The sequence below is a fragment of the Exophiala viscosa genome (genome assembly GCF_022695815.1).
Source record: "Exophiala viscosa unplaced genomic scaffold EDD37scaffold_15, whole genome shotgun sequence".
NCBI lineage: Eukaryota > Fungi > Ascomycota > Eurotiomycetes > Chaetothyriales > Herpotrichiellaceae > Exophiala > Exophiala viscosa.
Window position 1 is genome coordinate 39,804 of NW_026944367.1, and position 19,592 is coordinate 59,395.

General features: G+C 51.8%; 10 protein-coding genes across 10 annotated transcripts; 5 read left to right on the forward strand and 5 right to left on the reverse strand.

Moving 5' to 3' along the window:
- Window positions 1–216: 216 nt before the first annotated feature.
- EDD37DRAFT_660002 (uncharacterized protein) lies at window positions 217–1,869 on the reverse strand (the record flags this gene model as incomplete). The annotated part of the gene is made up of 3 exons (XM_062819076.1): window positions 217–337; window positions 395–1,707; window positions 1,759–1,869. The coding sequence occupies 3 exons, from the start codon at window positions 1,867–1,869 to the stop codon at window positions 217–219; spliced, it is 1,545 nt and encodes a 514-aa protein (XP_062665632.1).
- A 300-nt stretch (window positions 1,870–2,169) lies between these two features.
- On the forward strand, window positions 2,170–3,815 carry EDD37DRAFT_190186 (uncharacterized protein). The gene has a single exon (XM_062810079.1). It carries the CDS (start codon window positions 2,576–2,578, stop codon window positions 3,458–3,460), a length of 885 nt encoding a protein of 294 aa, XP_062665633.1. The 5' UTR covers window positions 2,170–2,575; the 3' UTR covers window positions 3,461–3,815.
- Window positions 3,489–5,224, reverse strand: EDD37DRAFT_660003 (uncharacterized protein; the record flags this gene model as incomplete). The annotated part of the gene is made up of 4 exons (XM_062819077.1): window positions 3,489–4,726; window positions 4,780–4,956; window positions 5,009–5,158; window positions 5,179–5,224. The coding sequence occupies 4 exons, from the start codon at window positions 5,222–5,224 to the stop codon at window positions 3,489–3,491; spliced, it is 1,611 nt and encodes a 536-aa protein (XP_062665634.1).
- A 613-nt stretch (window positions 5,225–5,837) lies between these two features.
- Window positions 5,838–6,219, forward strand: EDD37DRAFT_654312 (Tim10/DDP family zinc finger-domain-containing protein; the record flags this gene model as incomplete). Its single annotated transcript, XM_062818669.1, has 2 exons — window positions 5,838–5,938; window positions 6,021–6,219. 2 exons carry the CDS (start codon window positions 5,838–5,840, stop codon window positions 6,217–6,219), a joined length of 300 nt encoding a protein of 99 aa, XP_062665635.1.
- A 479-nt stretch (window positions 6,220–6,698) lies between these two features.
- EDD37DRAFT_190201 (uncharacterized protein) lies at window positions 6,699–9,551 on the reverse strand. The gene has a single exon (XM_062810080.1). It carries the CDS (start codon window positions 9,393–9,395, stop codon window positions 6,831–6,833), a length of 2,565 nt encoding a protein of 854 aa, XP_062665636.1. The 5' UTR covers window positions 9,396–9,551; the 3' UTR covers window positions 6,699–6,830.
- Window positions 9,552–9,896: 345 nt separating this feature from the next.
- EDD37DRAFT_613464 (CTLH/CRA C-terminal to lish motif domain-containing protein) lies at window positions 9,897–11,129 on the forward strand (the record flags this gene model as incomplete). Its single annotated transcript, XM_062815451.1, has 1 exon — window positions 9,897–11,129. One exon carries the CDS (start codon window positions 9,897–9,899, stop codon window positions 11,127–11,129), a length of 1,233 nt encoding a protein of 410 aa, XP_062665637.1.
- An 887-nt stretch (window positions 11,130–12,016) lies between these two features.
- On the forward strand, window positions 12,017–13,559 carry EDD37DRAFT_190230 (uncharacterized protein). Its single transcript, XM_062810082.1, has 4 exons — window positions 12,017–12,517; window positions 12,564–12,896; window positions 12,948–13,221; window positions 13,275–13,559. The coding sequence occupies exons 1-4, from the start codon at window positions 12,342–12,344 to the stop codon at window positions 13,323–13,325; spliced, it is 834 nt and encodes a 277-aa protein (XP_062665638.1). The 5' UTR covers window positions 12,017–12,341; the 3' UTR covers window positions 13,326–13,559.
- A 718-nt stretch (window positions 13,560–14,277) lies between these two features.
- On the reverse strand, window positions 14,278–16,089 carry EDD37DRAFT_190216 (phospholipase A2). The gene is made up of 2 exons (XM_062810081.1): window positions 14,722–16,089; window positions 14,278–14,534 (listed from the first exon to the last, which is right to left on the reverse strand). The coding sequence occupies exons 1-2, from the start codon at window positions 16,024–16,026 to the stop codon at window positions 14,451–14,453; spliced, it is 1,389 nt and encodes a 462-aa protein (XP_062665639.1). The 5' UTR covers window positions 16,027–16,089; the 3' UTR covers window positions 14,278–14,450.
- A 130-nt stretch (window positions 16,090–16,219) lies between these two features.
- EDD37DRAFT_190275 (60S ribosomal protein L20) lies at window positions 16,220–17,658 on the forward strand. Its single transcript, XM_062810083.1, has 4 exons — window positions 16,220–16,300; window positions 16,353–16,356; window positions 16,652–17,013; window positions 17,073–17,658. Exons 2-4 carry the CDS (start codon window positions 16,353–16,355, stop codon window positions 17,223–17,225), a joined length of 519 nt encoding a protein of 172 aa, XP_062665640.1. The 5' UTR covers window positions 16,220–16,300; the 3' UTR covers window positions 17,226–17,658.
- Window positions 17,659–18,176: 518 nt separating this feature from the next.
- Window positions 18,177–19,115, reverse strand: EDD37DRAFT_654318 (S-adenosyl-L-methionine-dependent methyltransferase; the record flags this gene model as incomplete). Its single annotated transcript, XM_062818670.1, has 1 exon — window positions 18,177–19,115. One exon carries the CDS (start codon window positions 19,113–19,115, stop codon window positions 18,177–18,179), a length of 939 nt encoding a protein of 312 aa, XP_062665641.1.
- Window positions 19,116–19,592: the final 477 nt, after the last annotated feature.

Consider the following 19,592-nt stretch of genomic DNA (forward strand, 5'->3'; position numbering starts at 1 on the left):
TACACCTGCCGAGACGCCATTCAGCAAAAAGACCCATATACCCATTTCATCGCTGCGTCTCAATCAATCATGGCTTTTGCTCGTAGATCATCCATTCGCCTTGTTCGTCTGCGTTCATCACCCACTCATTCGTAATGTATATCATTTAATCGTGCACTTTCTTGGGGGAAAGCTTTAAGGGTTTTGCATCTGATGCTGCGGTGCTTCGCTGTATCTTCAGACCATGGCCGGAACACCACCACGGCCTGAAGCATGTGTTCGCTGGCGGTCTATAGGATTCATTGGGTCAGCAGTGGGATATCTTCTTCCGGACACGCCTGTCATGGTAGTCCCAACCCTGAGTGGACCGCCTTGGACATGACGTCTCTGAGTGCCGCTCCTTTCCGCATCCGACGGTCGATACCTTTGGTCCGGCTGACTGCCGGCGCTGCTGTGTCGAGTCAATGGCTCGAAAGTAGACTGATCAGGATAACGGATAGAGGGTCCACGAGGGTCAAATTGTGCTTGCGCTTGTGTGGCCGTTGTGGGACTTGACAGCGTTGGGTCACTATCATAGCTTGTATCACGCCAATGAGGACCACCAGCTCGATAATGCGGCTGAGAGGGGTGTTGAGAAGCATTGAGCGCCCGTGGTGGGTGGTGTTCAGGGCGCAAAGGTGAATGTTTGGGAGCTGGTGCTCGGGAACCTGCATCTGATGAATGACGCCGTTTGTGTGACCTCATAAAAGAAGGCAACCATAAGGAAGAGGAAGAGGGACGACTCTTTCGGTCTTCGTCGGATTTGCGATGACGACGACCCGGCTGAGATGTCTCCGAGCTGGCCTCGCTGCCAGTGTCTTCATCCACAGTCGATGGCGTGCGTGCAGGTGAACGATATTGGAACGCATGCGCAGACGACCGTCTTGAGGCGGGATCGTTAGGATTGACCCCCCGTCTACTTTGCGGAGGACTGTGCACCGCGCTCTGCTGGAGATGGCTTCTTGTCGGCCCTGAGGTGGTTTGAGAACGCTGACGAGTGGGTGGAGGTGGAGGCCTTTGTGCAGAATGACTGCGCGCTTTTCGTGCCTCATTGGTGGCTCTTGGATCCCAATGTGGTGCCCGTTCTCCTGGAGACGGAAAGTTGGGGACACTGCTTCGTCTGCGAAATGCGTCCATGTTATCTTGATCGTCTCTAGAACTGCTCCGCGAGTGTCGTGCCGGCTGATGTCCAGAGAAATAGCCATCTTTCCGGTCGTATAGGTCCGGGTACGGAGAATGGTGAGGTGAGTTCTTGAGACGGTGCATGTACTTCTGCTGATTCAATCGCCCAGTGACATCTTTGTGCCAGTTCTCCATCTCTTCGTCAGCTTTAGCTGGAAAGACGCCTTCTGGGATGTACTTTGGGAAGATGTTGCCATTGGGCATTGCAACATTCCATCTTTGCACCGCCTTTTGCATGAATCCCACATTTTCTTCGGGACATAGTAGGATTTGGATAGTCTGCCAACGAGCAAAGCCAGCTGGGGTGAGACAAGGTATTTTCGGGTGTTCGAAAGGGCTTGGGGTTGGCTGGAGGCTGTGGAAACACCCCAGTGTCTGGTACATGAAAGACAGGGCACTCTCAGAGGTCTTCAGGAACAAAGCGTCGTAATTTCCGCCGACTGCTCTGTAAAAGGCAGCCAGGCGTTGCGGTGTGAGTTCGTCATTAGGTCCAGGCTCGAGCGTAGGCTGCGAAGAACATTAATACTTGTGGCGCGCACGGTCACAGACCCTACTAACGATGATTTTGGCAAGGCCCAAGCATAGCTGTTCAAGCTGTGTTGTCGCGCTCTTGTCGGGATTGATCAGGTACCTCCAAAAGCCATGACCCGCGGTCTGAGTGTCGTTCATGTTGCGGAACCGGGTCAGTAGCAACGCTGAGTCGTTTTGGTAGTACTTCTTGTTGCTGCTCTCATCATGCGGAGTCAGGATCGCAGGAACAAGAGGAGGGTCAGTATGAGGGAGATACTGGCAAATGATTGCGGCGCTTTACATGGTTGGTGGTTGAGGTCACTGGTCAAGTCAAGTGCAGCTGTTGCATTTCGTTCACCGCTGCTTCCCGTTCGTTCCCTGTGCCACTCCCCACGAGATGCACTACTTATTAAGTTGATGGATCTGCCCCAGTCCCGCCCGTCATGCGCTGCCTGGAAAGCCTGTTGTTCTGCCTATTTACCCAGGGTCTCCATCGAATCAAATGTACAATATTAAGCCACTGATCGACTTCAAGGCCCGCATGCCCCCCATGCGCATTGCCGGCCAAACCTCCGAGGTAGCAGCACTTCCACCACTACGAAGTCCATACCTAGAGACGAGCCTATGCTTTACGAGTGTTGTCTCTCGCTGATGCTGCTGTCATAGGCAAGGGCCGCATTATCTCCAACTGTCAAGCGGTAACCTCGAGCTGCAAAGGTTACCCACCGCGCATTGTTCCGTGCAGACGGGACGAACAGGTGTAGGCATGTGGGACACCTTTGGGAGTCATAACGTCGTGGTTGAGCCGTCCTCCTGACTGTCAACTACCACAAGCCTGAGGGCTTACACATTCACTCCATGAATCATGGATGATCAAGAAACTCAGTCAACCTTTCTCCGACTTCCTATCGAGATTCGACAACACATTTACGATTTTGCCATCTCAGCACAGCATCTGAAGGCCCCGGATCAGCGGTTCGTTGATCCTCAATGGCATGATAAACCTCAGGGTCTTCCAGGACTCCTTCTAGTCAACAAAGCTATATCTCAGGAAGCAATTTCCATTTTCTACTCCAGAGCTATACTGAACATCGCCCCATTACATCCGCCAGAGTACCTATTCGATGCTCTCAATGCCAGAGGACCCAAGCTGAACTTGACATTGGGGCTGCAACGTATGGTCGCACCTTTTCCTGCTCAAAATCTAGCCCGTGTCGAGACTTGCCACATATATGCTGGACAGTCGAAGGCCATCAACGCTGAAGCCTATGAAGCTCTATTGGGATGGCTGATGACTCGGACGTCCGTCCAAAGCATAAAACTCTCTTCACGCTTGATGACCAGGTTGCGGCGTGCAAGAACAGCGCTTGCATCAACTCACAACTTATACTTGGCAGCCTCGGGGGTGTCTGTAGTAAAGACTGTCTATATCTATTCTCAGCACGCTCGCTCACCATGGGAATTGACACAGATGTCACGCTTGAGATCAGCGTTGGCGGGCCGAGAACTCCCAGTGGTGCAGGCCCACGTTTGGAATAAGAATCGTGGAGAGGAGCCCTTCCTGGATCCACGATGGGATGTCCGACATAATGACGATGACCAACCGCTTGCGAAGATGGACCAGCTCTCGACATGGTATGATTCATTGCTGGCAGCAGATTCTATTTGCCAAGCTCGTGTAGGCCGGCAGCCGGAGCAGACTGACAAGAAATTGTATCAAGTCTGCTTTGTATTCGAGGTGCCACCTTGAGGAATTGCAAGTACTCAGACCATTCGATTCATGATCTTCTTTTCTCCGCTCCTCTTGTGACTGCTCTCAGACTGCCAAAGCTCAAGACGTCGCCAATCCTCTCCATGCCGGTGAACAACATGACAAGTCTATCAATTCCACAACCCCAGCCACCCGTAGGCGGGAGACCCCATTCCAGTGCCTCGAGATAGTCCTCGTCGACTTTCATGGCTTCTTCATCTACTAGGTTGTTCTGTCGTGCAAGGCGTTGCTGATCCACAAATTTCCTGCGCTGTTCAGAGGGGCTGTTCTCCTCCTCGTAGCAGTTGACCACCTCTTTGCCTTGAATGAACAATTCTGCCCTCGCTGCAACAGGCTGACTGTTCGGAGCGGTCGGGTGAATGTAGGATTTGGCGAGTGGCGAAAGGCATTCGGGAATGTTGGTGATCCAGATAGGTTGCGCCTCCGACTCGGGCTCTATGTAGATAGCCCCTAGCTTGTCAAGGAGCCGGGGGACAGTGGGATTGCACGGGATAGGGATGTCTTTCGACTTCAGAATCTCAAGGAGGTCGCCTTGTGCTTGCGGTGATGACAGATTAGGCAAATCAACGCCTAGAGCGGCGTTGAGAGACAGGATGAAATCGTATTGCTGGAACGATTGTTGAACGTCTTTGAGAAGGAGCCGTGGCTTATCCAAGTCGTAGTGACCGGATACTGTTTCCATCGCCGTGGCTATAGAGGCTAGCAATGCCTCAGTATAGGTCATGAGCTGTGGCAGGTCATGGCGAACCGCATAGAACTCGCAGGTGTAGAATTCCGGATTGTGTGTTCTGTCGAGACCTTCGTTCCTGAAGCTCGGTCCAATCTCGAAGATTCTGTCCATGCCGCCAATGATCAGACGCTTCAGCCATAACTCGGGGGCAATGCGCAGGCTCAGTTTTCGGTCAGAAAACTCCATGGATGTCGTCTCGAAGGGCTTTGCCGTTGCGCCTCCTGCCGCTGCCGATAGGATGGGAGTGGTGACTTCGATGAAGTTGAGCTGCTCGAAGAAGTTGCGCAAGGTGCGGATGAGAACTGAACGAGCTTTGAGAGTCGCAACGACTTCAGGATCTGTGAGCATTTCGACATTTCGCGGGACGTAGTTTGTCTCGGAGAGTTCGGTCGTCGCGAAACCTGGTTGCTCGACTGGAAAGCGCTGTAGACATGGCGTGAGCAGAGTCGGTAAGCTGGATGCTTTGACAGTGATCTGGCCCGACTTGCTGCGGAATGGCGGTCCACTTTTGATTGCTTTGGAAGGTCAGCTGGGTAAAGAGCAGAGTATTAATGATGGGAAGGCTTACAGATGTAGTCTCCGCGTCGGACCAGACGACACTGCCGTTTGAAGTCGTCTAAAGATATACCAAAAGCCTCTAAAACCGCGTATGAGACCGAAACTTGAAGCTTGACTTGATCTTCGACAATGTCGAAGAAGACCAGTTTTGAGCCGCTTAAACGGATAGACGTTATCCTTCCGGAAACTATGGTGTTGATCAGAAGCACGATCCTGCATTAGCATATTGATCGTCTCACCTTCTATCTCCTCGTCATCGGGCACAGGCTTATCTTCGACCCTGGCGTTGGAGAAGCTCTTGACGAGGTCTCCTATATTGCGGGCTTGCGAAGTTGGCTCATATCGTGGGTACAGCGCAACGTTGGTTGGAGCCAGCTCTTGCACACGCTCTTCGACCTCCTTGCTTGACCACACCAGGCCAGTATCGGGTCCCGCCTGATTGTCAGCCCTTGCATGTGCGGTTGTGAACCTGGCTCTGGCGACCCATGGTGTCGTCTTGTACGGAGACTTGTACCCGACCCGAAGTTGGTGTGCACTACCTCTCAGAGGTTGCAGAAGCCTGACCACGAGCATAAGCAGGAGTCCTCAAAGCGACTTGAGGGAATATGAAGCGTGTTTGTAGGTTCAGGATTGGTTTGGAAGGTAGTGATCATTGCAAGCCAAGGCGAGCATCACTCGCAGCGGTTCTTCTCGTTGTCTCTTCATTATGCAAAGGGTGTAAGGGCAGATGCGACGACGTACCTCTGTGGACACTGCAGACGTGTAAGCCGCCATCCTGCGCTGCTGGACATCAATGTTGCAGCATCAGTGCTCTCGCCGTGACCAATGCAGACGTGATGTTTGGAAACAACGTGTTGAATGCACCTTTTGGAGAAAATTGCTTCGCGCCCGTCGCTTAAGCTTCGGTAGAATTTATAGGCACTAGATTGACTCGCAGCTCCGCAACTTTGTAAGTTAGCAGTACATCTACAATCATTTGCGCAGGTTGGACATCTTCTCTTGCAGACAATTCAACGACGAGAACGCTCATTCCCGGTACACTCGAATCATCACTGATCCACTGCGACCATGTCTTTCCTATTCGGTGGCGGGCGTCCTCAGCCCAGCTCCGCCGAGAAGATTGCGGCAGCAGAGCAAGAAGTTGAATTAGTTTCAGACATGTACAAAAGGTATGGTCAACGGCAACATTGAATGCACTCCTACACGAAGATGGGAATGTGAAAGACCCGTTGCTAACTCTCTTTCGTCCAGATTAACAAAGTCCTGTCTTCAGAAATGTGTGCCTGCCGACTATCGCGAAGCTGAACTCAACAAAGGCGAGAGCGTCTGCCTCGATCGATGTGTGGCCAAATTCTTCGAAGTCAACATCAAAGTCTCGGAAAAGATGCAAGGAGAGGCTGCGGCAAGAGGAGGAGCCGGTGGCGGCGGTGGTGGTATGTTCGGCATGTAATTGTATGGACTCGTTGCACTTCTACCAACCGTGCGAAACATGGTCACGAGGACATATGCGACTGCATGGGAATGGGTGATATCGTAGTGCTTCTAAACAAATGGAGCATTGTCAACTGCACCGACTGTCACCATCAGATTTTGTACACTACTATGGTCAGCGCTCAAGATTGCGGCCGAGTCGGCGCGAAATCGCGGCGATGGCTCCGAGAGGAAAGAGCAAGAGCTGCTTGGAAAACTCCCTTCGATTGCCATGGAGGATATCATAACTGGGTTTGGGGTATCTCAACTATACAATTGCAACAAAACAATCCTCGCCCTTGGAACTCCTCGCTGAATATTACTTAAACACCGGCACCGAGCCAGTTCGTGAAAAAGTGGCAAGTTCTGACCACTGTACTACTCTCGGTCCAAGCAATAGTAGGCATCGTTCCTCATCGTCAACCAGGAGCTTTCCAGACACAACACTATAGCGTGAGCCCTTGACGGAGTGAAGGCGACAGCTCTATCGTGGTCCTGGCTGTCGTGAACCTGACGGGACATCGAACTTGTATGGTCGACGTGCTCTCTGTCAATCGGTGCCACTTGTTCTGGGAACAGGCTCGGCACACCTCAATTAGACTGTACTGCCTTGTGTGAGCCCATGAAATTAAAGAGTCTCTGAATCCAGGGGACCGAATCTTTCTTCTCGCCTCCAATAAGTTCCTTCACTCTGGCCTCGATTGCAACCACGTTTTTCTCGAAATCGCCAACTCCGTCCTCGACCTCTTGCAACCTGGATTGCAAAGATTCCATCTCATAATCCATCTTGGCAGCTAACATCTCAGTCCGGCGGAGACTCTCAGTGAGTGCGCTCTTCTCATGCGAGACAAGGTCGGACGATGTCGCTTGGTACGTCTGGTACTCGTCCAGCCGATGATAGTACAATTCGTTGAGATGCTCCAAGTTTTCATGCGCGGCATGGTCTAGGTTCTCGACATGACCAACTCTGGTTTCGGTGAATGGAACAAGAGCCTGTTGAACAGCGTGTATCCGTCTTGCTTTCTTTTGTGCAACAGCGACCAAAGCGTCACGTTCGGCAAGTGCATTGGTGAGATCGCCTTCGATTCGACCCCTCACAATCCCTTCCTCAGCAACACTCTCCCAGGTTTTGAGTACGGGGACCTCCACAAGGCTGAAGGATAGTCGCCGATTGAGGCGTTGCTGCCGGGGACTATCGATCTCCAATCTGCCGGTCAGATGAACCGCACTAGCTGATCGACGTAAGACCCGGCTGTGTAGTCCTTGGTAAGGTGACTCGGTGGAGAAGTTCCTGTAGATGTCTGCTTTGAACTCGTTGCGCAGCTCAGCCAGTTCGGCGTTGATTTTCCTGCTTCTTGGAGAGTCTCCTGGTAAAGCTGGTCTCAAAGCCTCACGGTGAGAAGGGACCTTATTCTCTGATGTCGTTTCTATCCTCCGCGGAGGCTGCCCTCGTGTTTTCTTAGGTGAGGTTGTCTCCGCCTCTCGCAAGGCCATATTGAGTGCTGGAGGACCAGTGCGTCTAGTTGTGGGCCGCAAATTATAGTCGCGGAGAGTCTGGGCTTTAGATGACTTGGGAAACGGACTTTCAGGCCATTCTTGAACTTCATCGAGGTCCCTCGAGTAGCGTGAGCTGTGCGTTTTCAATCCTCCTACGGCGTCCCGGATTCTGCTGCGATTTGATCTGCTCTCTTGAGTCTGGTTCGTCATCATAGTATCAGTACGCTCAAGAAGGCCTCCGTCAGAGGCCAAGTCGGGTTTGCCAGTGGTCCACAGGAAGTTGCCTTGGTCGTCGGTCCTGAAGACTCTGTCGTTGGCCTGATCAGCTGGTGCTGCAAACATGTCCCCAGACTTTACGGGCTTGCCCTGCCATAACCACTTCAACCGTGGGCCAGCTACAAGCTGAGCGAACCGTTCGATGTCAAGCGTTTCGGCTTCAGAGATACCAGCTTTGTCGCGTGCTCCGACAATTCCCATGACCATCTCGCCACCCTTGCCGCTGAGTTCTGCAACAGTAGATTTGACCGATTTAGGAACAGTCCAACCCTCGCCCGCGGCATTTTTAGCTGTAGCCCGATGAAGACGGTCAATAGTCTCACGGTCCAGGCGGCGTGTCTTCTCCATCTTCTGGCCTTTCTGGAAGTGGCCAATGGCCCTTTTCATCGAATAAATGTCCAAGACGTCTTTGCCCACAGTTGCGCCAAAGGCTTTGAGACGGTTGTAGGCTCCAAGAAGAAGGCCGAGGAGAGCTGCGACAGTGGTCGGACCAAGAATGCCATCATTCGGTTCTATGTTGTAGAAGTAAGTACCAATGTCCGTCCACCAATCAGTGACAGCCTGCTCTGTAATGTCGCAGAGCAATCCGTCAGCATACAATGGCTGGAGCTTGTCATACATGACCAACGCAGTCTGACATACGCGTACCAACTCCATGACAGACTGATACAGTGGCACGGCTTCGCTCGTCCGGTACAGGTGGTGGAACTTTGCGACTGTGCTCGACTGGGGAGGCTGAAGGTTGATAGCAGCTCTTCCAGAACAGCCCATTCGTTTCAGGTTCTCATTTACGATGAAGTCCTCCCTGTGTTTCCTGACATCACCATCTGGAATAGGGATCACCGTCAAGGCGGACGGAAACCCGCTCAGGTTGGTGACCATAAGAGTACCCAAGGGTGTGTCTTTTTCCTTGGCATGAAATTGAGAGACAGCCGAGAAGTACACCCGCAACCTTTGAGACCAATTGCTTTCATCGCTCGGAACTGCCAGGACGTTGACCAGAATAGAGTGGGATGGGTCGCCAGTATAAGTGCAGATGACAAACGTAGGATGAGACCTTGAGCAAGCCCATTGCTCTACTATGTACAGTTGGTATCCCTCAAGTCGTCGCCACCGCTCGATAGCGTCGGTCGCAGGGTCCTCTTCCAAGTAACGGAATGCGACGGGATCTGAAAAAACCAGTCGCTTCCTGCTTTGTCCTGGTCGGGCAGGGCGGGATCCAGCCGACACAGGACTGGCTTTCTGCTGAACATCATCTGCCGGAGTCTCGGGCCCTTCCTGAGGACTCGACTTTGGAGACTTGTCACGAGGTGAGCCTCTATGCGACTGATGATAGGGTGTCAGAAAGGTCGGAGATCCAAGAGACATGGCGGTCCCGCTCATTGCCAGACGCCGTTGCCATCCATCAGCAAGCGGTCATTGCCTTGTGAAAGAAATCGATTTAATTGTGAAATGGTCTTGATGGTCTTGGGACCGTACGCCTATTGTCGCTTTGGCTGTTGTGATGATGTGCAAGTTGGGAGGAGATGGAGGTTGTCTCTTGGGATACTCGGACTCTCGGCTCACCCGCCCGAAGGCCGGCATATTGGTGGACGGGTTGGTAAAGCAGCGCTGTTCCGGGCGTTTGTGGGGTGCGACATCCTGACGTGCTTATCAACTAGCGCCCGTCCTCCATCCGTATGATCATCCTACCGACTATCCATATCGCATGCTCATGCGCCTTCGTCCACCACCCCGAAATCCCACATCACCTTCCTACGACCTACTGAACTCGATCTCGAATACTTGCAAACACTCAAGAACCTCCTGCAACAATGGTAGCTACGAAAGAGAGGTCGGATCACCATTGAGACATTTCATTGACCCTAAGATACGTCGACAGATATGGAGGCAATCAAGAAAGAGCATGACAAGGTGTGGAACAATTCCAAGCAGTCCAAGACTGTCGGCCATGTCGACGACATAATCAGGTCACTTCAAAGGGCGCGGGACGCCATTGCCGAGGACCCTAACTCCAGACAAATCACTCTTGCGAAACTGCAGAACCCCGTCAAGTCATCATTTGATGGCATATTCACCGGCCTGAAAGACACACATGGGTTGCACAATAAGTACACCAGAGCGTTGGACAAGGTCTTCAAGGACAAAGTACCGAGCACGGACATCGATGCTCTTTCGGCTCACCCAACGCTGATCAATCGCGCTATATACTTACACCTGCTCCGAGAAGGACTCTTCGATGTTGCTTCAGCGTTCCACTCGGAAGCACTTGAGCGGCAGAACCTTCGTGAGGAGACCGCGGCTCAGTTCGGCTTAGATGTCTCCATGGAACACCCATTGGGCCTGGATCAGAACTCGGAGGAGGACATTCAAGAACAATTCTCGAACATGTATCACATTCTCAGCGAACTCAGGGATAGCCACAACTTGCAACCAGCCATTGACTGGGCGCGGTCCAACGCCTCTGCTTTGGAAGCCCGCGGCAGCAACCTGGAGTTCGAATTATGCCGATTGCAGTTCGTCAATCTCTTCATGGAGCGTCGAGATGATGATGGGCATGACTTCGCTGGGCCTATGCGCGCTCTTCAATATGCACAGACCGAATTCCAATCATTCAGAGGACGTTACCTGGTAGAAATCCAGCAGTTGATCGGAGCTATTCCATTCTGCTCGAACCTGGATGATTCACCGTACAGTACTAGGTTCAACAACTCCACGGCATGGGAAGAGGTTGCCACGTCATTTACACGAGAGTTTTGCTCATTACTAGAGCTATCGGCAGACTCACCGCTATACGTGGCCGCTACCGCTGGAGCAATTGCACTTCCAACACTCATGAAGCTACAAACCATACAGAAGCAGAAGAGGACGGAGTGGACTTCACAGAACGAGTTACCTGTGGAGACACCGTTGCCTCCTTCTTACCGATTTCATTCTATCTTCGTCTGTCCCGTGTCCAAGGAACAGACTACGGACCAAAATCCACCGATGATGCTTCCGTGCTGCCATGTGATTGCGCAAGAATCTTTGCAGAAGCTGAGTAAAGGTGCCAAGTTCAAGTGTCCTTACTGTCCGGTTGAGAGTCATCCGAAAGAAGCGAAGAGAGTCTTTCTGTGAGGGTGTACACGGAGTATGATACTATGACACGGCAGCACAAGGCAGCCCTTGCGCTGCGTTTCCCCCTTTCCCAATGAGAGAGGTTGGCGCTGGGATACAACAGATGTATGGTCCAATGCTGTAGAGGATTCCGGGAGTTACATCATCCTAGGGCTTACAATATAAGGTGGATAAAGCAGAAATTCGAGCTATCATGTGGCGATGACTATATGAGGTCGGGTTTTTCGAGGCTTAGCCCAGGAACAAACTGCATGAACAATGAACCCTACCATTTGCAGCCCTCTTAATGCAGGTCCGTGGTGTTAGCGGAGTGTTAGGGCCCCAAGAATCCTGTGTTTCACCCGAATTCTAGCTCCACAGGATATGCATGGGCTTCACACCATCTTCTTTGGCAATCGCAACAGTCCCGTGTAGCACTCCCTCGATCCGTTCTGCCTATTCTACCAACTTAGACTCACCCACGCATGTGCGTCGCACTTTGCAGCAGCCTACAACATTTCACCATCAGCCACGCAACGGTCCTGTAATGACACGAATCCCGAACGGTCTGGTGCAACGTTGAGACCGCCACTATCACAGACCCCGCCACGCAAGAGATACGGATACAGGTGGCGAAAGAAGCGGGTGCAGTTTGCTTCGGCTAACGTTTAGCTGAGTAGGGCCCCAGGTTTCCGGGCTGAAGGAGACATGGGATAAGAGTGCCGAGTCACACTGATTTGACTCATCCGAGAACCAGTCATTGAGGAAGGTGACTGACAATCCCTGGGTAAACCTCCAATACGGATTACAGTGGTTGCATTGGTCATGTGCCTACGTGCATTTAGCGTGTGCCAGGCCGACGCGCGGGACGTGTCCTGGTACTTCCGGTCAACCTATATCTAGCTGGATTGAGAATGATTTCCTGGCAAGCTCGAAGCAGCCATCCTTTTTCTCTTGCAAGGTAGGCGTCCCTTTCCACGCAAGATAAGAAGCTATTTCTCCTGTCAGAATGTCTTCCTTATTTCCTGATGCACACCCTGAATTGATTTGATCAATATCAGGCAGCCCTGCTTGCCTCTTCTCCCAAGGTTCTTTTGTGCTTTTTTCCATGCTACTGATTTATTGCTTGCCTGCGCTGTCTAGAACCTCGGGTCTCTCATTCCAACCGTCCTTTGCCTACTGTCCAACCACTTTGGCCTTACAGCTAGCCTACTGCACCCATCCCATCTCAACATGTTCAGTAGCAGCACCAGAAGACCACGTCCCACGGACAACAGCTTCTCATCAAGGTATGGAACCAAGAAATCTACAAAGCAGAAATCCTCCTTCCGGGAGCAGTCCATCACCAGGGGCTCAGAGAGACTCGATTCTGTGAGATCCCCAAGGAAAGAACAACAGCCAGTGGGCAGGTTAGTACGAACTGACATTTGAGCTTCATCGTACTGACATGTACAGCACTCTCACTTCTGCTATCATTACCCTCTGCGTCGGTCCAGGACAGCGGCTCTTCGCCGGCCATGAAGAGGTTCTCTCTCGTTCGCCCTTCTTCGAGGCTCTGTGCAGGGACCAATTCCTCGAGAATCACTCGAGACGAATCAACCTGCCAGACGAACAGCCGGAGATCCTGTCTGCTGTTCTAGAATACCTCTACAAGGGTGACTACCATCCGAAGTTGGCTCATAATAAAAGAAAGGATACATGGGAGCTGGAAGACGATGCGAATGGTGCAAACACTATCATATATCATCATGCAACAAAGCAGACATTGATGAAGGACACTGTCATATAGTATGTTCCACATTTCAACCATGAACGTCTACTGATGTGCTTCCTCGGCAGCTGCTCAGCCGATGTGTATGGCCTTGAGGAGCTGAAACGTCTTGCTCTACGTAAGCAGGGCTTACGATCAGGGATGCAGATTTCTACTATCCTGGCATCGGCACGATACGCATACAACCACACCCCAGACTCTGACTCGAAGCTTCGAGCTCAGTACCTTACTCTGATCATCCGAAGCCGCAACAACTTCAAGAAGAGCGGCACAATGAAGGTTGAGATGGAGCAAGGTGGACTCTTGTTCTTCGACCTCTTTGTTGCCATGTGTAACCATATGGTAAGTCACTCGGCTCTTTTGATTGTCAAATTCAGTCCATTGACCTCTTGTAGGATGATCTCAAAACCATCCGCTCCCCATTCACGTCACCATTTACTCGCTAGGTCGAGCATACTGTACTGTCCAACCTACCAAATTGCCAGGCATCTATCATGCCCTCCAGATTGACTCTTACGGAACGGTGCTCTTGGGATATTTGTTTGATTATTGAAGGTACCTCAAAATGCCTGCTTTTGCTACCACTACCAGAATGTACGACTAGATACCTCGCTCTGATAGCGGGAAGGAGAACGTTCGGGGATTCCACTTCTCATCAGCCTGACATGGCTATCTGCTATGTAGACTCCATCTTTTTAGGCTTTAGAGACTGAAACACGGTAGTCTCATTAACGTAGAAAACGTCCTGATAATGCAATCCCAGCGGGTAGCCGGCACAGCAATCCAGGGTTCTCAGTATGTCCCGCGATGTGCTCAGTAATGGGGCTGATTCCATTGGATGGTACAGCTCATTCCAGACCTCTAGCTTTGGGTTGCAAAAGGCAACCGATCCTAGACCCTCGTTTTTGCAGTAATCAAAAGGGCGATGTTCCCCGTCTGGCGTATGTCTGGAGTGACTGATAGGCGAGCTGCGAAGGTGCCTCGTGATGCAGAAGCTCGGACCCCTGTATGTGGTGCACCCGTGTATGAGTCACAGAGACAAATGCATACCCATTGAGTCTGATGGTGCAAATAAAGACTATCTGGCAAGGAATGTCATAGGTGTAAGCTCGGTTTTGACACGTGCTATTCTTTCCCCAATGGTATGGGAGGTGTGGAGAATCGAAGCGCCTCGCTCCCTTCCTTTTCCTTGCCGTCCTTGAATTCGTGGACCCCACCCAGACCATGTTGCAGACTAGTGTCGATGCCTCAGGTTCACCGAGAGCCTGTCATTTCAGAGACAAACTTTCGCTTGAGTGGTGGTACTGATAATTCGGTCTGTCGTGGAGGCTGAGAATCTGGCAATATTCCGCTAGCGCGCATGCAACATTAAAAGTAAACTGTGCCACCGTATGCCGTGTTGCGGTGCTGATGATGTGTAGTGACATTTGGTGTGACTCGAGGTCGGGGCAAGAAGCAAGCTCTAGTGTAGGGGTTGGCGCGGCATCAGTGCGCAACGGCCTTCCAATGTCCAAATGCGAATATGCTTCGTCAATGGTTTAGGGCGCATGTGATACTCGAAGTGCGTCTTTTCAGACCCCCGTGCCAGGAAAGGCGCCAGCCTTGCTGAGGACGACAATTCCTCGATCTCGCGCGATGTAGCCCTTCATCAAATTCTGTAGCAGCACCCACGTCAGTATGTAAACATCAACTTGGCCCGCGATTTATGGTGAAGGAAGTGGCCTTGAGCCAGGCACCCGTTCATCTAGGCAGCCAGTTGACACAAATCCAACATTGGTCACATGGGGCGGGACAAAATAGGCAGCATAGAGACAAGTCTAAGCAAATGGCTCGCAAACGTACCTTATAAATCATATTGGCCATGAAACATTCGACTTCGTCCCTCTCGATCATCACGTCCGTGGTACCCTTGTACCCAACGCGCATGCCAGCTTCAAACTCTTCGACACGGATCCTCGTTCGACGGATTTTGCCCGTCACCTCGCCTGTTGTGGCATCTTTGATGTCTTCAAACCCGGCAGCAAGGAAGACCTTGCGGAACAGATTGCGCAGGCAGATGTCTCGGGTTCGTTCGAGTGTGAGGTATATGCGACGTCTGACTAGCTCGGGTTCAGCTGTGGAGAGGGCATTGTCGAAGGCTGCGAGTGCGCCTTTACGGACGGCGGTGAACAGAGGTGTGAAAAGTCCGGAGAGGGTCGGATGAGGTGCAAGCAGGGAATTGGTCGGAAGTTGATGGTGGTTGACTACATGTGCCGGGATGAGGTATGTCAGGATTTGTTCACGGTTTTTGAGCGAGTCCTTGTGACACAGGTCCAGCGCTTCGCTTAGGTTTCGTTCTGCTTCCGTGTAGTTTTCTTGCAAAAAGTCAATCACGCCCCGGTAGTACTTGAATGTGCATCGATGAGATTTGGGAAAGAGTTCCAGTGGTGGGAGATCAGCTGATGCAGCCTCCAATGCCCGGATAACATTTTGCGTTAGTGAGATGGAGTTTAGCTTGAAGTACGTCTTGAAGAGGAGGTTGGTGGTGCTGTAGATGCCCCATTTACGGGACTCTGCAAGTTCAGCCCGGTCACTGAGACAGACGGTGAACATGCGATTGATGGTCCATGCTGCCTGTTCGAGGTTCTTGTTCTTGTTTCCGTCGCCCATGATGTCGTCGGACAAGCCGTTGGCGAAGACGTCTGCATTAGCGTCCTTGGACTTCCCTTCGCTGTCGGCTTTCATGGCTAGCATCCGAATGTACTTGCCTGCGATATTGAGACATGGCACAGTCCAGGACTGGAAGCCGAAGTTCGTGTAGCCTCTGACTAGAAGATTGCACATTTCTTTGTAGGCGTCGAAGGCCTTGATCCAGTCACCCGTGCCATTGCCTTGCTGTAGACCATCCAGTTCCTTCACACATTTCCACGATGAGACGAAGATGTCCACCCAGGCATTTGCTTCTGCTTTGGGTAGCTTGACAGCGTTGCGGTCTTGCACGAGATAGTACCGTATATCTGCCGAGATTGTCTGGTAATTGGAGAGTTGGGCGAATGGTTGTAGTCGGCGAGGGTCATGAGCGGTGTCGACAGGAGCTAAGCAGGAGGCCAACAACCTTCCATTGCCTACCCGCTGGGCTTCATGGAAGTCGGCGAATATACTCCCCATCAGAGTCCCTCTTTAGGTGCTGGCCCTCCTCCAAGTAAGCAACAACTGAATTTTGGTCTGTACATGGGAGGTTGTTGTAGTCTCGAATGAAGTATCGACCAATCAAATGACGCCATGCCGTCTGGAGTCGGAACATGCCAAGCCACACACAAACTTTTTTCTTGGCATTGGCGTTGAACGAACTCCAACCGCCAGACATTTGACCAACGCAGTTTTTGCGATCAGACACACATCGACGACCAGGTAAATTCGAGGCCGATCAGACACAGTCAAGGTATGTCGGAGTCGCCTTTACACAATCGACAGACAGTGCTAACGTTCTACAGATGGGTAAGTCACTTTGCAATTGCCATTCTTTTCCGATTATCCATCACGAGCGAGTGCGACACGGGACGTCTCAATTGAAGCAATGTGGACCAGAGAGAAGAGGAGGAATGAGTGCAAGCACTCTCAGCATTCCAGTCAAATACTGGATATGAAGGGGAGTCTGGTTGAATGACTTGGGACGTCCGCCCGCTTTGTCGAGTTCTCGCACAATCGATAGCCAACAACCACACTCGCACATGGATCTCGTTCGAAATTTACCGGTGGTGCTGTACATCAATACTGACAAGCTCTTTCCCAGGTCGTCTCCAAGAATACCAAGTGATCGGGCGCCATCTGCCCACGGACGCCAACCCGACGCCCAAGCTGTACCGCATGCGCATTTTCGCACCCAACAATGTGGTCGCCAAATCCCGCTTCTGGTACTTCCTGATGAAGCTGCGAAAGGTCAAGAAGTCGTACGGCGAGATCGTCTCGTTGAACGTCATCCACGAGAAGCGACCGCTCAAGGTCAAGAACTTTGGCATCTGGATCCGATACGACTCCCGCTCCGGCACTCACAACATGTACAAGGAGTACCGAGAGATGAGCCGCACCGATGCCGTCGAGGCCCTGTACCAGGATATGGCAGCTAGACATCGGGCCAGATTCAGGAGCATTCACGTATGTTGGCTCAAAGAAGTGCTCAAGATACACAGTGTGGCTGATGCTTGTGCTTGCAGATCCTCAAAGTCGTCGAAGTCACCAACCCCAACGATGTCAAGCGTCCCTACATCAAGCAGTTGATCTCCAAGAACCTCAAATTCCCTCTTCCTCACCGCAGCACCGGCTCCAAGAAGCTGTTCGTCCCTACCCGGCCCAGCACCTTTGCTTAAACGGCTGGTTGCCAATACGATTTGACGCCGCTGGAGTTGCTGCTGCAGTGTGAATGAGTGATACTTGGCCGTTGAGCGGAACGAAGGGGGTACCGAAGTTCGAATCGAGTGAGGAAAGCGGTGGAGGCGTGGTCGGTTTTTTGTGGCCATGCGAATAGTGGGCTAGACAAAGCTCCACGTCGACCTCCTCGCAGAGCGAAGCAAAATACAGGCAGGCAGCATGCCTTGATTCACAGAGAGAATGCAAGGCTTGCGCAAATGGGAGTCTGCAAGGGTCGAGCACCAGTGATGTCTCATGCGTCAATTCAAAAATCATTAACGTTCTCACACTTCTCCGCCACGTTCTTTCCGTGCATGAATTTCACTTTCCCAAAAATGCAGCACCATGTGGGAACGCTGAGTGATAAGGATCCGTTCATGATTATTAACATCTACGCAGTTATGTCAAGCACTTTGCAATCATCGGCCGGTTGCCATGCAGATACATAAGCAGTCCACAGATCCTCGTCAGAAAAATGACCATCCAGGGAGAGCGTCCTCACGCCTCGCCTTTCCGCTCGGGCTCAGCTCCTGTATATGCAACAGCACTTAGCATCGCATCAGGTTGTTATCGCCCCGTCGGTCGAATCATAGGATCGGGCTGAGAGTAAGCAGCACCTGTCGTGCTTTCCCGTTCCCAACAGCGCCTTTCTTTCATAACGGACCATGGCATCCCATGAGGCGACAATATTACGCCTGTCGTTGTTCTCTTCCTCGTAGTGATCCCAGGATGGCCCCGAAATATCCTGATTGTTGCCCATCTCGGGTTTCGTCTCCTGGCCGCCTGCTCCAGAATCCTAAGATTTCGGAAAGCATTTGGCGGAGTGATGAGAACTGCATGATTGCGGTTTGATGGTGCGGACCAAAGTTCAGAACAAGGATAACTCAAATAACCTCCCAATGCATTGTTTTTCAGCCGTCGTTTAGGCTAGGTGCTCTTGCTGTCCATACGTGCAGCTCGTTGTAGGCGTGCACATTGGGATCTGCGGCTTGAGCGAAAGCTTCAGCGCACAATCGCTTGACATGTTCGGGCGGCCAGTTGGAAAACTTGCACAGAGGAGCCAGACTCATGGCCTCGAGACCAAAGCCTCCCGTTTCATTGACCCCGGGTGACATGCAAATCTGCCACCATGCGCCAGCCTCTCGGTTCGTCTTGGACCAGTCGTTCAGGGGGATCTTATAAACCGTATGGAAAATATCCTTCTCCTCAAATCCCGCGGCTTTGAGCATTTCACCTGTTGTGGGTTCATAGTGTAGACGACGATTGAAGGCTTCGTACGATCCTTTGATATACAGATCCCACCAATCGGTCAGTTTGCCGGGCTTCAACGTGCCATCGTCACATCTCGGCTGAAAATCAATTTCGACAGACTCAAAGTATCCCTTGCCAGGAACCAGGTGCCGAAGCACCTTGCGAAAGAGTCCGAGCCAGTCAGAGACGCTGCCTAGTCCCATTTGGAGATGGATCATGTCCCAAGACCTTTCACCCAAAGCCCATGGTCCCTCATAATCCCACGGGGCTCGGATACCAACATTGGGAAGCAAAGAAGAAGGCCCTTGGTAGTGAATATCGACGCCGACAAATTCGGCATCAGGCAGTTGTTGAGCCAGTTCGTTCATCCACACACCTGTGCCGCAGCCCAAGTCGAGAATTCGTACTCTCTCACTAAGCGCTGAGGCCGGCCTTTTGAGAGACTCCATTGGAACAAGAGTCAGCCTCGTGGGACCCGCGGGCCGAGATACTCTGATCATGGTGTTCATCATATCCAGCCTTTCGGCTTCTTTCTCGTCGTGCGGCAACATGTATTGACCACTGGAAAGACCCGTCAGCGATTTATAAGAAGAGAACATATTTGATATGGCTGACCTCCTAAAAGTTCCATACAGCCTATCAAACTCCTGCACAGTATGTCTGCCAGGAAGCTGGGAAAGAGCGTCCGCCATTGGGGGCATTGCAGATGAAGCTTGAACAGAAACTTCGGCTGGAACCGAAATACTGTCCTTTTGATGTACTCCCGTGCGAGCGTCACCAAAGAGCCGTTCCCGTCAACCAAGCCTGGTCGCGCAACGGTCAAGCAAGCATCTGAGAAGAGGTTACAGACCACAAGGCTTGTGCCAGCACGGGAGGCGCTCGTTTTGCAGGACACACAATGCAGGTTGGCGGTCCAGGGCCCGGTTGTGGCCCTGGTGGGGTTTAACTTTCGGAGGGGCGAATGAGTTGGGCAAAATTGAAGTTTGTAGCAGTCTGGGGGGTTAGAGATACTAAAGGATCAGATGCGTCCTAGAAAGAGTCCACAGACTCGTATCTAGTTCGTCTTGCTGTGGGTT

Bases quoted from the DNA above. Each gene is read 5' to 3' on its own strand.
- EDD37DRAFT_190201 (XM_062810080.1), bottom strand. From the start codon at position 9,395: ATGAGCGGGACCGCCATGTCTCTTGGATCTCCGACCTTTCTGACACCC.
- EDD37DRAFT_190230 (XM_062810082.1), top strand. From the start codon at position 12,342: ATGTTCAGTAGCAGCACCAGAAGACCACGTCCCACGGACAACAGCTTC. The intron at 12,897-12,947 runs GTATGTTCCACA...CTTCCTCGGCAG, and splicing joins ATGAAGGACACTGTCATATA to CTGCTCAGCCGATGTGTATG. The intron at 13,222-13,274 runs GTAAGTCACTCG...GACCTCTTGTAG, and splicing joins TTGCCATGTGTAACCATATG to GATGATCTCAAAACCATCCG.
- EDD37DRAFT_190216 (XM_062810081.1), bottom strand. From the start codon at position 16,026: ATGGGGAGTATATTCGCCGACTTCCATGAAGCCCAGCGGGTAGGCAAT. The intron at 14,535-14,721 runs GTACGTTTGCGA...GTGCTGCTACAG, and splicing joins TGGCCAATATGATTTATAAG to AATTTGATGAAGGGCTACAT.
- EDD37DRAFT_190186 (XM_062810079.1), top strand. From the start codon at position 2,576: ATGGATGATCAAGAAACTCAGTCAACCTTTCTCCGACTTCCTATCGAG.
- EDD37DRAFT_190275 (XM_062810083.1), top strand. The intron at 17,014-17,072 runs GTATGTTGGCTC...TTGTGCTTGCAG, and splicing joins CCAGATTCAGGAGCATTCAC to ATCCTCAAAGTCGTCGAAGT.